General features: G+C 38.9%; 1 protein-coding gene across 2 annotated transcripts in view; it reads left to right on the top strand.

Moving 5' to 3' along the window:
* Positions 1-12,820, top strand: part of LOC124137889 (zinc finger SWIM domain-containing protein 8 homolog) — a 58,466-nt gene extending 45,646 nt beyond the window's left edge. Inside the window, exons 17-22 of one of the 2 annotated variants that reach the window (XM_046504368.2) lie at positions 300-534; positions 1,775-1,861; positions 3,398-3,681; positions 4,174-5,406; positions 6,419-6,596; positions 7,451-12,820. In XM_046504368.2, coding sequence (XP_046360324.1) covers positions 300-534; positions 1,775-1,861; positions 3,398-3,681; positions 4,174-5,406; positions 6,419-6,596; positions 7,451-7,667 — 2,234 coding nt within the window. In that variant the 3' untranslated portion in view covers positions 7,668-12,820. The remainder of the gene's footprint in view (positions 1-299; positions 535-1,774; positions 1,862-3,397; positions 3,682-4,173; positions 5,407-6,418; positions 6,597-7,450) is intronic. The other variant, XM_046504371.2, reaches the window with a different exon arrangement.
* Positions 12,821-14,071: the final 1,251 nt, after the last annotated feature.

The following is a 14,071-nucleotide window of genomic DNA, read 5'->3' as shown; positions in this document are numbered from 1 at the left end:
ACTGCAATTCATTGTGCAGAGTTGTGCCCCTTAGATATACCAGGAACCTATGATCGTGCATTAAATCCCGTTCTGCTGTGATTATTTTTGTAGGTTTGTCAGCACCATACCTTTGCTTATTCATCACAGTGGTAAACATCTAAGTCTTGCATCACTGTGAGGGATTTCCTCACACAGCAAGCGAACATGCCGTGATATAACTTAAGTACTGTTCAAAATAATGTTAAACCAAACACCCTCCCTTACTCTATGAGAATGACACATCAGCACATGTGGGAACTGTTCTGTGTGTGTTGCAGGTATGGCCAGTATTGACAGCAGCGCCCCGGAGACAACATCAAGTGACAACTCCCCCACCCTGGTGCGACGCAACTTTGGCAAACATCAGGGTCCCGGCAGCGACTGCGGCAGCAGCGGGGACAGCAGCGACTCCCTGGGCTCCAGCAGCTCTGGGGATAAGGGTGCCAGGGGCCTGCAGAGAGACAACGAAAGGTGTGTTACTCATCATGCAGATGATGGGAATCAGGAACGATGGCAAGTTATAACCAAGAACTAGTTTCTGAGTTTCGTCTAATTTAAAAAAAAATATTTTCATATATATGACCTCAACTTGGTGTTTTGCAAGTAAAATTGATGAGAGTGGTTTCTGAATGGTGATTTAAACAAATATTAATGGGTTGTAACCCATTTCATTTGTGGACAATTCATTTTCTATAATCAGCCTAGTGTGTCAAAATTAATGACTAATAAGAATGGATTCTTGACAAATATTAATGTAGTTAAACAAAATTTTGTTTGTATTCAAGCCATTTATGTTTATGAAGTCCAGCATGAAGCAAGTATTTTCCATAAGTGGTAGTGAAATGCCATCTTATTAACTGAACATGTATAACACAACAGGATCAGACTGTTGTTGACTACAAATAGAATGCAGTGTGGTTACCTAGCTGTCACCTAATGTGCTGCATCATACAGGGTTTGACATGATTCCTGAACTGTGTTTAATGTAAATGGTCAGGTCACAAGTGGTTGTGGGTTACAACTTTGGGGCATTTGGGAAAAGACTTCCCTATTTTGCTCCAAGACACTTTTCTTGTTTACATTTATGGTTGTCATATTATTTTTCATTACCTACATCATATACTGGTTCAAGTCCCAGTTCCCCCCAATTGTTTCTAGGTCAGTGCTAGTGTGTTTTATCAAAGTGGTAAATGTCTTATGACCTGCATTACTTTGAGATTTCACCCCCGCAATGCGATATAACTGAAATACTCTTCAAACTGCCATTAAACTGCTTCCTCGCCCGGCACCTATATGACCTTCTGGAATGCCAGGGAGGTACAGTACAGTATCCATCTGGAGATGGGTAACTTGGGTACTTGGGTCGGGTGGGTCCTGAGTTGGACTGCCCAGACCAATCGTTAGTCACATGATATATTGTTTAATGAAAATAATTCACTGTAACTCCATGGTATACACTAAATTCATTAATGTTAGCATTTCATTCTGACAATGCACCCTTTCCTTTTGACTTTTATAAGGTTTGAATAAAGATAAGCTTCAGTCAACTTCATTGTATGGATGATCAGATCGTTTTATAAGTGTATCTTAATAGTTTTTGCCAGGCTCCGGTAAAACAATTCCCAATCGAACATTTTGCACATAACTTTTGAGACCTATAGTCGGTACCCACATAGGGTTGAGTACCCGGGTAGTAAATTTGGACTTGACCCAGCCCCACTATGAGTCATCAGTTTCTGTGTTGTATTTCCAGTCCGCCCAGTCCATACATCAACAGGATCCTGCCCTCACAGCTTATGATGGACTCAAGAAGCTCAACTCCCAACATCAAAGGAATCAGGTAAATTGACATTTAAAGATTGATGATATGCTCACACAATATAATTCTAGTACCCCCACATTTTGTTGATAACAGCAGAAATATTGTTACCATATTCTTCTGATGTAAAAAAACGGATTGGGTGGTAGATGAGTGGTACTCTAGAAGGTCCATGTTCAGTATGCCAAAATCAATGGAGATTCTTGCTCAGAATAGGCCCATACAGCTTTCAGCTTTTGAGTGTGTTGCAAACTGGATATCTTCAGATTGATTGATGGTGACTTTGTGATAGTTTAAAAGATGCATGTGAGTGATAGTGTTGGGCAGAATAATCCCCAAGGCAGGAGGGAAGTCTACCCCTGAGATTGCTTTTCACATGCCTGTGTACATTGTATTCTATTTAATATAAGTTAAAAAGCTAAAATATATTTGGAACATTTTATAATATCTTTACAAATTTTTATGAACAATGCTTGTCACTGACTTCTGTACTCGCAAGTAATGAAGAGAAAAAAATAGAAAAAGAAAATGAATTGAATGTTGATATATCGTCTGCTAAGCTAGTCCCACTGCGCATGTCGGAAGTGGGGCTGCTGGGAAAATCTCATGTTGTGAGAAAGGGTGTGAGCATGTGCCGGCCGGCGTGACAGGTTGTTTTTGTGTGAGTGGTGTAAGCTGAGGAAGAATAAAAGAAACAAGTGTCTACAGCGGTTGGTTTTAGTTATTGGACTGGCATTAACACCCAGTGGGTCACTATCTCAAACCCAGTGTAGATTCTTGTTCAGAATAGGTTCCCAGTGGGTCACTATCTCAAACCCAGTGTAGATTCTTGCTCAGAATACGTTCCCTTTGTGACCATTTGTGCTTGATGCTGTAGTATGGCTGCAATACTGTTGAAGATTATCAAGAAGTCTTAACATCCATCCTAAAATAGAAACACCTCAATGCACTATACATTTTAGCAGGAGAGGGGAAGGTCCGAGGTTCGATTCCCGGCTGTGTCATACCAAAAGATGTTAAAAGGTGGTACTTGTTGTTACCCTGTCTGGCGCTTGGCATTAAGGGACTAAAACAAGGACTGGTCGGCTCGGAGTCAGTATACTGTGTCTGAGTGAGGTATTCATGTTAAACTGCGGCATGGTATCTCAGTGGGCTCAGTCCGGACTAGTACAAGCAGCCACACACGTGCATGCACGTCACTTTATAAGTGCAATAATTGCGACATTTAACCCCATTTCACCTCACCTATACATCTTAGCATCATGGTATTTGTACCTAATGTGACCCATGAAGATCCAGGGTAGAATATGTCTTCAGCAACCCATGCTTGTGGTAAGAGGCGACTATTTGGATCGGGTGGTCAGGCTCGCTGACTTTGTTGAAACATGTCATCATATCCCAATTGCGTAGATTGATGCTCATGATGTCAATCACTAGATTGTCTGGTCCAGACTCGATTATTTACAGACTGCCATCATATAGCTGGAATATTGCGTTAAACATTGCATGTGGCGTTAAACAACAAACAATCAATCAATGTACCTAATCTTGTTCCAGGTACAAGGGAAAGAACCGCATCATGCCAACAGTGCCCAATCAGCCTAGTGAAGCTTCTGCCCACTTCATGTTTGAGCTCGCTAAGACTGTGTTGATGAAGGCAGGGGGTAACAGCTCGACGTCACTCTTCACACAGCCTTCCAACAGCAACAACCAGCATGGTCCACACAGGAACCTGCATCTATGTGCGTTCCAGATTGGCTTGTATGCCCTTGGACTCAGCAACTGCGTGGCACCCAACTGGCTGTCTAGAACTTACTCCTCCCATGTGTCTTGGATCACAGGTGTGTATGTTGTGGGCATATCAAATGTATCTTAGCTGCAAAACCTTTATACTGCTGTCCCGCTATCCAAACTTTACTGGTTGTTGTGAATAGGTACTTACATACCAATCTTGTCATCCTTTAGCACTCTTGTAGGGTCAGGGTATATTTGGTCTAGAGTTGATTACTTACAGGCAGCCTTGATATAAGCAACAAATAAATAAATAAACAAATAAATAAACTTTTTATGAAAAAGTAAGGTTTTCATATTTTTTTTAAATGTAAATGTGAGATCTATTAAATATTGGCTTTTTAAAGTAAGCGGCTACACGTCTTAAAGATTGATTAGTTTTACAATAAATTTAGTTTAATCTGTATATTCAAAGAAATATCAAGGTGTCAGACAAAACACTTAATTTGTTGTCAGTATGACATTAAATAATTCAAATGATGTGATGAAAATGGAGTAAAATAAATTCCAAGTATCGTTACAATGCTACATTACTGTTGCAGGTCAAGCCATGGAAATTGGCAGCGCAGCAATCAGGATACTGATTGATACATGGGAGGGTCATTTGACTCCTCCGGAGGTGGCCTCCCTTGCAGACAGAGCTGCAAGAGGGCGTGACCCCAACATGGCAAAAACTGCAGCAGAGCTTGCTTTGTCATGCTTGCCACATGCCCATGCCCTGAACCCTACAGAGGTGCAGCGAGCCTTGTTCCAGTGTAAGGAACAGAGTCAGGAGATGCTGGAGAAGGCGTGTCTGGCTGTGGAGACCGCAGCAGAGGGAGGGGGTGTGTTCCCCGAAGTCCTCTTCGATGTGGCCAGACACTGGCATGAACTATCTGAAGAAGCTGCACAAAAGTCATCATCTGAAGCTGTGGATGTCTGTGCCAGCGCTGCCAGGACAGTTCGAGTGGAGCCCGAAAATCAGGCTCCTGTGGCTGTTCCTGTTGTTGCTGCTCCTGTCCAGCCTGTGGCTAACAACCCAGACAGGAATAGCCCCTCAGCCCACCCAGTCCTTCCCTATAACCACAACCCACCCCAGAGCCAAGCTAACGCTACAGCTAGTCCTCAGCTCCTGACCCATAGCAGCAATCCTGTGGCACACCAGGCCGTTGTACTAAGCCCCTATGCTATTCCACAGACTGGTCCTCACCATGCACAGCTACCTCAAGCATATGTACAACACTATAATAACTGTTATGTTCAACAAGTGCCTGCTGCTGCCTTCAGCCACTACTCACAGCCACACATAGTACACCCTCACAGTATCCATCCAGCCTACGTGACGCAGTACTACCAGAACCAGGCTCCATACGGCAACATCCAGAACATGTCTGGACACTCCCAAGTGTATCACACATCTGCCACCCACATCCGACCAATCACCCCAGCTGTTCCCATCTACGCTGGAACTAACTGCCAAGTGGCAACAGTCCAAAACATCTCCAACCCTATCTCCAGTCACATCCACGGTCTCCACCAGCTGGAGCCGACCACTAGCACAGCCTCCACTGGGACGATGGGTCAGATCGCAGTCGCCAGTCCCCAGCCGGCCGCCCAGCCCCCTGTACACAATCAGGAGCAGCTCAAGTACCTGATGGCAGCCTTCAGGGTGGGCATGTCAGCTATGGAGACACTTGCTCGTCGAGTCCATGACGACCGCCCTCAGACAAAGTATGCTCGGAACCCACCCTATGGGGAGGATGTCAAATGGCTCCTGGCAATAGCCATCAAACTAGGTTAGTTCACGGAGATTGTTTCAGTGATATTGGTCTTGGTATGCTTGTGGCACGGAGGATAAAGATTGAGTTAGTCTACATGATTGATTTCCAACATAGGCATGTCACGCTTATTTCTTGAATTTTTGGGTTAAAATTGGTCTTCAGCAACCTGTGCTTGTGATAAGAGGCGACGAACATGATCAGATGGTCATGCCGGCTGACTTGGTTGATGGTGGACTTGGTTGATGCGTGTCATTTTATCCCAATTGCCTAGATCGATGTTATCATGTCAGTCACTGGATTGTCTGGTCCAGACTAGATTATTTACAGACCACCATCACATAGTTTGAATATTGCTGAGTGCGGCGTTAAACAACAAACACTCTTATTTCTAAGTGGTATGGGTACAATATTGATAAAAGCGACATGGAACCTCGTTCAGTCACTTGTCAAGGTGATCCAGCACATGAAAGACATTGCTTGTTAAATCATTTATTCCTGCCTCCTATCAGTAAATCAAATTTTAGTTTGTTTCAGATAATATTGTTTATCTCCCATACATGCTCCCAGCATGAAAGGGAAACTAGGCTGGGCAAATTGTCTGGCCAAGCTAGTTTGATTCATGTCATGTGAATCCCATTTTGTGTGTCCACACACTGAAATGTTGTTACCGGTATTTAAATCGGTCTTACAGTTAAGGCTAACTCAAAAACACATTTCACACATGGTGCAAGTTTACTGCTCAGAAGAGGTCAAGGATCACACAGTTTTCATACTACGTCAGTTTATAGGTCATGGCATGACAGATAAACTATAGTAATGTGAAAGAATTTACAGGTCCTTAACTTCTTTTGAGTAGTATACATCATCTTCATCTGGAATAGGACCCAGGTAGTGGAGTATAGTTCCCTTTTGATCCAAACTTATTAACAGTTTATTTTCTGAAAAAATCATTAACTTTAAATCTTATTATTGTTTACTTTCTTAAAAAATCTCAAGATGTGTAATACAGTTGTATTTGTATTTGCAGGAACGTCAACTCTCCAGCAGTTTTGTGCCAGTGCAGTGAATGCTGTAGTGAGCCCCTTCGTCCTGTATGACCTAGCATCCGAGGCAGCCCGCTTCCTGGCCAGGAACAACCAAGCCCATGTGCCTAGTCAGCTTAGATCCAACATCCTCAACTCCATGTTCCAGAAGTGTCTGCAGATGTCAGTACTTTCTCCCATCCACTGTTATTCATAAACATTGTTCCAAGTATCAAGATATACTGTTAAGCCAAGATTAAACCAACTTTAAGTCACAGCTACTTTTATGTCTTTCCTGTAGTTGATAAAAGGAGATTCAGAGTGTTTGTTTGAGGATATCTCTTTATTTATGTATTTTGATATTTGGCAACCAATCTTGGGACTTTTTGTGTATAAAGGTGTTCATTGACTTCATTAATTTAACTTATCCTTTCTTCTTTCTCCTTATTTGGTTTTACCTGTTGTTGATTTATTCCAATGGTGGCCTATTCCTGAGCCCCCCTATTCACTGTGCAGAGTATTGTCCCTTGGCTATGCCAGGAACTGCTGATCGAGGATTCTAATATTTGTTTCACCCTTGTTATGATCCTTGGTTTGGCAGCACTGTTACTTCTTGGATTTAACCAACTTGGTTAACACCTGTGACCTGTGTCACATGCGTGGGGATTCCAGGCTAAAATAGGTCACCTACAACCGACGCCTGTTGTAGGAGTTGACTTAATCAATCAGATGGTCAGACTTGGTTGATTGCATGTCAACATGCCTTGTCGGCGTTGCTCATAACATAATCACTGGTTTATCTGGTCCACACTCCATTATTTACAGCCACTCTCTTACACCTGGAATATTGCAGAGTGTGGTTTTAGTAAAAAAATTCTCCCACATGAAGTGATATGATGTACATTAACACCACCCAATACATTGATGCCCAGATTCAGTCCATGCCAAAAATTCAGCCATACTAAATGTCCAGTCCTTTAAATGATCATAAGTTGCTTTGTTTTAAGAGGTTACTGACCTATGTCTTTTTATTGCAGGTTCATACAGTGTGCCCATCAGAGAATTCATCACATAACATATGCTGACTATGACGACTTCGTCAGCACAATCTGCAGCGCCCGTAACGCATTCTTCATGGCCCCAGGTGGTGTCGTGCAGTTTAATGAACTTCTTCAAAGCCTGCGACGCTCAAAATCGTGTCGCAAAGATCTATGGCAGAAGATCATGGGAGGTCTAGCTACAGGCAGTGTTTGACGACAGGTTCTTGGTCCTTAGTCAATTGTAGTTCAGATATTGTGTTCAGATGTTGGATGATAATGACTTATATTTGTAGCAAAAATGAAGTCCTGTTATTTTTTGTCTATGAAAATACAAAAAAAATATATAAAAAATTTACCAACCAACTGCCAGGATTTTTGTGTGTGACGGGAAGTGAATGCACACTTTGTGAGGCACTTCTTGGAAGTGTATATATACATGTATTATGAATAGTAATTGTTAGAATTTTAACGTACTTAAAACATTGTATCTGTTCTGCATGTTATTTTAGATTGTGAGAAAGTAATTTAAAGAGTATTTTTGAAAAATGCTTAATAAGCTGTTAAGTTGTTGAGCGTTTTCAGCATTCACCTGTATTTCCTCATCTTATTTCCTTTCCTTTTTCGTCATGTGTATTTAAACTCCATATTTATATACCCTTGTTAATCATATTTTATACATTCATTAGTTTGATTTCATTGATCTTTAGATATTATTGGTTATGTTTTCTTTGCATCTGTTGAATGTTGATTCCTTATTTTGCCATATCTTACAATTTCTACAGAACAATTTCATATTCTGTTGTTGTATTTACAGCTTTATTATGATCTTTTGAATAAAGCATTATTTTACATATCCAAAGATTGGTCACTTAATAATTTTGAAACAAGATATGTAGATTATCGTCACATTTTTTTTTTACTGATTTCAGACAGCATAAGATTTGTAATGAAATCATTGTAGAAACAGGGTTTGTTAATATCATCTCAGTATTTGCCATAGGGTTCAGGTTGTGTCGGAGCATACAACTCAATGTGAAATTGTTTTGTTGACTTCTGTATACAGAGACAAAGACTATTCTACATTTATTTTATTACCCACTGGGGTTCTTGTTCTACAAAATACTGTTTATCAATGCCATCACCAAATATATACATAGAAACGAATCGTGTCAGTGAAACTGAAATTATTATTTCTCATCACAAAGTCATCACTCGTTCACAGGAAACAGTTGTCCTGTTGACTCCTCTATGGAAACAATTACTTGCTGAATGTTAAAAAAGTTAAGCGAACTGTCTTTCTTCGAAAGGAAAATATTTACATGCTGTAAATGGGATCGAGATGTTCCAAACACATGTAATAGTGCTTTTTGCATAAATTATATATCAGCCATAATGTATTACTAAATCTTTCTTCACATTCCATTTAGATTGCATCTCTTTAAACTGCTATTCCATTCATACTGAGGTAACATTTCCAACACTTCACTCGGAACTCAAATAATAATTATAATATTCTGATATTGTTTCAGTTCAATTCCAAACAACTATTCCTCAACTATGGGGATAAGTGAAACATTGATTAGTGTCAGTCCAAGTTAATTATGACTAAATATCTGATATGCAAAGTAATATTTTAAATCCTATGCAAAACTATTCAAAACAACAGGTTCATTTGCCCAAACACATTTTAATCTACTATTCAAATTTCATGATTCATCCGTTGTCTAAATGTCTATGCAAAAAATCATGTTGAGGTATCACACATACAAATTTAAAATACTGCAGCGTTGTGAAAATAGTGTAGAGCTTGCTACACTTTGCAGGATTAATTTATTTTTGTATGCTGTCAACCATTAGTGACTTGTTTATTTGTGACAATTGAATCCGCATATAGATCTTTTAGCAGTTCTAGGACATATGTTGTATTATTTCTGAGACATTTTGAATTCAAAATCAACATTTGTACATCTTAAATTAAGTTACCTGCGTATTAAGAATATATTTATTTAGAATGTGTTATTCTGATAAATCAAATACAAATGTGCACATGTAGTGAGAACATTCAAATGTTTAAAGATATTGATCAGACTTTGTCATTTGACTCAACATTATCAGGTTGCTGAAATTTCTTAATTTCTGCAAATTAGATTATTGAGTAATTATGTTGATGTTGAAAACTTGTTAGGTGACAGATAGTGTGACCTTTCCATGTAATGAGCGAAAGATTTAGAGTGTGTCCATTCTATACCTCAGAAGTAAAGACATGGTGGATGGGAAATTCTTGTGACAAATGCTTGACGATATGTTGTTTTCACTTATCCCATGTAGGGCAGTAGAGCCCATTAGGATCGTCTTGCTTGCATATAGAAAGATTTCCTCAGTGAATGGGACATGCAACAGGAAAACTGTTCGGGACATGCTTGTCTATGATAAAATTTCTTCTAGTTAATTTATTTCTAACAACATAAGTCATTTCTGGTGTCCTCCGCCATGATATTGCTGGAATATTGCTAAAAGCGGCGTAAAACCATACTCACGCACTCTGAAAAGATAAGTTATTGTTCTTTATTGGCAGGGGACATGGGTGGCCCAGTCGTCTGCGATTCGCTGTGCAGAGTTGTGCCCCTTGGGCACGCCAGAAATCTATGATAGTGGGTTCGCCCCTATGATGTTTCTAGGTTTGTCAGCACCATACCCATGCTCGTGCATCACTTCGGGCTTTCCTCCCACATTAAGCTGACACGCCATGATATAACTGGAATACTGTTAAAAGTGGCGTTAAACCTAACTCACTCACTCACTTAATTGGCAATCAAAATATTCAGCATTCTATCTACAAATAGTGTCTGCATAATTTCTGTGAAGGATTCCACCAGTAAAGAACATGATTGCTCAGTATATATTTAACCATGCCATTCCTGAAACTAAACCTTTCTAACAAATAGACAATTTAGATTAAACTTGACCCTTTCATTTGAGTAACCATTTTCAAAAAGGAGTGTCTATTCAGCAACAAGGCCACTGAGAGTCTAGAGAGACGGCCTCTACAGCCCTGTTTGCAATGTCAGCTTATGGTATGACTTTTGCATTCATGTATTGCAAGTGGTGAAAGTAGGCTCCAAGCACCTGTCGCTTCCTTAGTGATCTTCCATTGACACAACAGGGTCTCCAGCTTCCCAGGCTTCCATGAACCTCAGTCAGGAATAAAAGCTCACTCAGAGGGTGTTCTAGAAGACCAGGGATGAACTGTGTCAAACACTTGTTACAAAGGAGTCTAGAAAACGTATTAGAGTTTATTTTGAAAGTTGACTTCAAAGGAAGATTTGTTAATGCACATTTTGTACTGTGTGCTTGTAAGTTGTTTTAAAGGATTGTTTTATTGCTTCCTCGTCTATTTGGATGGCTACATTGTAGTTACTAGTTCCATTAATTGCAGCAACATCATAAATACGATTCAGGGGTTTTCTCTTGAAAGTCATTTGTTAAAATGTTCATAGCTGATTTTGAAATTCAAGTAGACTTTGAAATCAAAATTAGGATTATTAGTCTCAAGGTCATTTAGTTGCGATGCAGAAATTATTATTAGTCTTCAGATGTCAGGAGTTTCATATAACTGCACTATTCATGGAGAGGATGATGGAATTTAATCCAGATAAAATGTTATAATATAATATCAAGGTAACAAAAAACACCAAGCTGTAAACAATTGTACAAATTTTCAAAAGAATACTAAGGAACAGGTTTGATTTGTAAGCACTGCTTTCAATCAGTGACCATTTGAGCAATATTTCATTGATTGTTATCATAACTCTCATTTGATGTTTAATGTCATTTCTGAATGAATGTAAATCTTTGTCAAATTAAATACAAGAATGAGTGCAATAATAATTACTTCATTTCTGATTGTCATCCTCATTTTCCAAATTACCAGTTAATCATTTTTATAAGTAGATGCTGATATATTTTTTTGGTGTATTTATTCCTCAGAATTGCTCATTTGTTTATGTGTGCAGTCTTGTTGCAATGTTGAGAACATGGCACATGGTTTGACAGGTTATCAGGTAATCTTTATCCCTATTTTCATCAAGTGATGAAATTCAAACCTTAACAAACACGGTCTTATCAAAATAAATATTTTTTATCTGAATTCAAAATTAAAGTGAAAGACGCATTTTAGCTTGGGAAAAAATATTTTATTTAATTGTTTTAGACAGCAAGCAATGACTTAATCTTTAATCAAAGAAATGTGGAATTCATATATTGCATCCTCGGTAATCCTGTGTACAATATCTGCATACATTTTTTTATAATTACCTTGGACCCATTCCCTACCATAGCTTTGTTTAGAGCCTGATGAGAATAGCATGATGATAAAACTAGTCATTCTGTCAAATTAACAAGCGAGAACAATTTTGTACTCCGAGAGAAGAGCAGTGAAGGTGGATACATGACTTCTGTAATGAAGCTATGGTCTGAATGGGTCCAGGGTATTTATCCTTCTACAATGGAGATGTAATACACCAGATAATCTAGGATGCTACATGGTAGCCCATGTGCCATTAAGATGCCAGTTCAATGTTCCATTTTGAACTATGTTTTGAGAATTACTTGATCTCTTTATCTCAGTTTCAAAGAACTTACCATGACTTCATGATTATATTGTTCTGCAAATCATTGCAATTATGTCATGGACCTGTTAAGTATGTGAAATGTGTTACTTCTACGTCGAATGTTGATGAATAACATCACAATAAGAACTGTTAAACTTTTATTCAATAAATTTTCATGGCTGCCATTCATTTTCAATGTGAGATGTATAAAGATGTTCATGATATAAGCTAATATTTATTCTGTGACGCTGCTTCTTCACATTAAATTATGCTTCCTTAACTTCTCAATAACTTAACTGTTAATTTGTTTGAAGGAAGTGGCTTTTGTCAATGTTGGCTCCTTTCTTATGTATTTGAGTAAATACGATTAGAATATGGTTGACAATCATCATGGCTAACAACATTCATTTTCTTCAGAAGAAAGACATGATCATACTGTAAGAAAACTACACCATGGGGACACATTTGGGAAAGTAAATGATTTTTGAAACCAGAAATATCTTGAGCCACTGAACCCAGGGGCATGGCCGACCCTCATTTTGTACCCTCCATTCTGTAACATTACTGAGCTGGAAAACAGCGTAAAAACAGTCACTGCTTGCTTCATTTGATTTCTGCTTTAGACAGTATTAAAATATGTTCCTGTCAATTAATTTATTGGTTGAATATGCTGTTTCTATCAGCCTTGTACTGTTTGTGTCTGTGAATTTGGTGATGATAACTTTGTTTCAATAAAGAACTTTGTCCAACAACCTCAGAGAGTCTTTGTTTCAGTCTTTGTTTTACAAAGTGTGCATACTGTTATTTACGTTGATATTTCCAACACATATTGAAATCATTTCTCTTGAATAAATATGTCAACAATGATAACTTCAAAGACTACTTATTTCATCATATCAAAACACAAAAAATTATGTGATACAAAATCTGTGAATGTACAGTGCGATAATTAAATGTTTCGTTGTGTTCATTTTAATTCCTGCATTCTGATTAGCTGAATTGGTCACGTGTTATTGCATTCATTTCCCAATGAATATAAAGTTAAGCCACGCCCACTGAAGCGGACTACTTTTATTACTACGGAATGTCAGGGAATCCCAATGTTACAGTCGAGGGAATTCCCTTATGCTCACCTGTATTGTCATGCACAGGACATTAGCGCAATTCACGCATATTCATTGACAAACTACCCATTGAAACCGAAGGCCGAGAAGGAATGAAACAGCAAACGTGCAGGATGACTGGCCTGGTTTTTTTCCGCTTGCCTGGGTTCCTCAAATTTCATGTCTTCGGGTTTCATTTCTTCCCATTCTCAAGCAACTAATGTTTGAATCTGGCGGAAACTGACCATGTCATTTGAAACAGCCACGATTGACAGGTCCTACGAACTACTCTCAGTTGATTGGCTACTTTGTGGGCGTGTCAAATTATGTGCATAAATTAAACAATCACCTGAATTATGTCACGCCACAGTATGTATTCCTACACCTGGAATGTTTATCAATTTGGCTCATTTTTGTCTGCTTTGATATATACAACTGTTTTTGGTTAAACTGTTGTAGATGACACATGTTGTCGTTGTCGAAATAATTATAAAGATTGACTCTGTATTGAGGTCTGAATCGAAAAGCCCGATGTGCAAACTTTTGTAAGAATCCGCGTAGCGATTCAGACCTCAATGAACCGACAAAAATACACAGTCAATCCTAGAATGAACCGAAAAATCTACAATCAATTGCATTATTTTTGCAATGCAAGACCCGCCCATGCCATTATCAGCCATTTGGGAAACTAGGCCATTAGTTGGCATGGTCTGACTTGGGGTGGATTTATGGAAACAAACGCAAAACCAACTGCTTGTTTAGCCAATCAAATGTCACGGAATCACTTGCAATTTATTTATTCGGGAATACACTACTGACATTTATATTATGTTTATATGGTAATAGCGCTGCTGCGAAGCCAAGATTTAGCTTCGATGGAAAATGGATCCTGACATCTCGTTTTA

Source organism: Haliotis rufescens, unplaced genomic scaffold, assembly GCF_023055435.1.
Source record: "Haliotis rufescens isolate VD_foot unplaced genomic scaffold, xgHalRufe1.0.p SCAF_20, whole genome shotgun sequence".
Lineage (NCBI taxonomy): Eukaryota > Metazoa > Mollusca > Gastropoda > Lepetellida > Haliotidae > Haliotis > Haliotis rufescens.
Note: the sequence above shows the minus strand (reverse complement) of the source record. Positions and strands in the feature narration are given on the sequence as shown.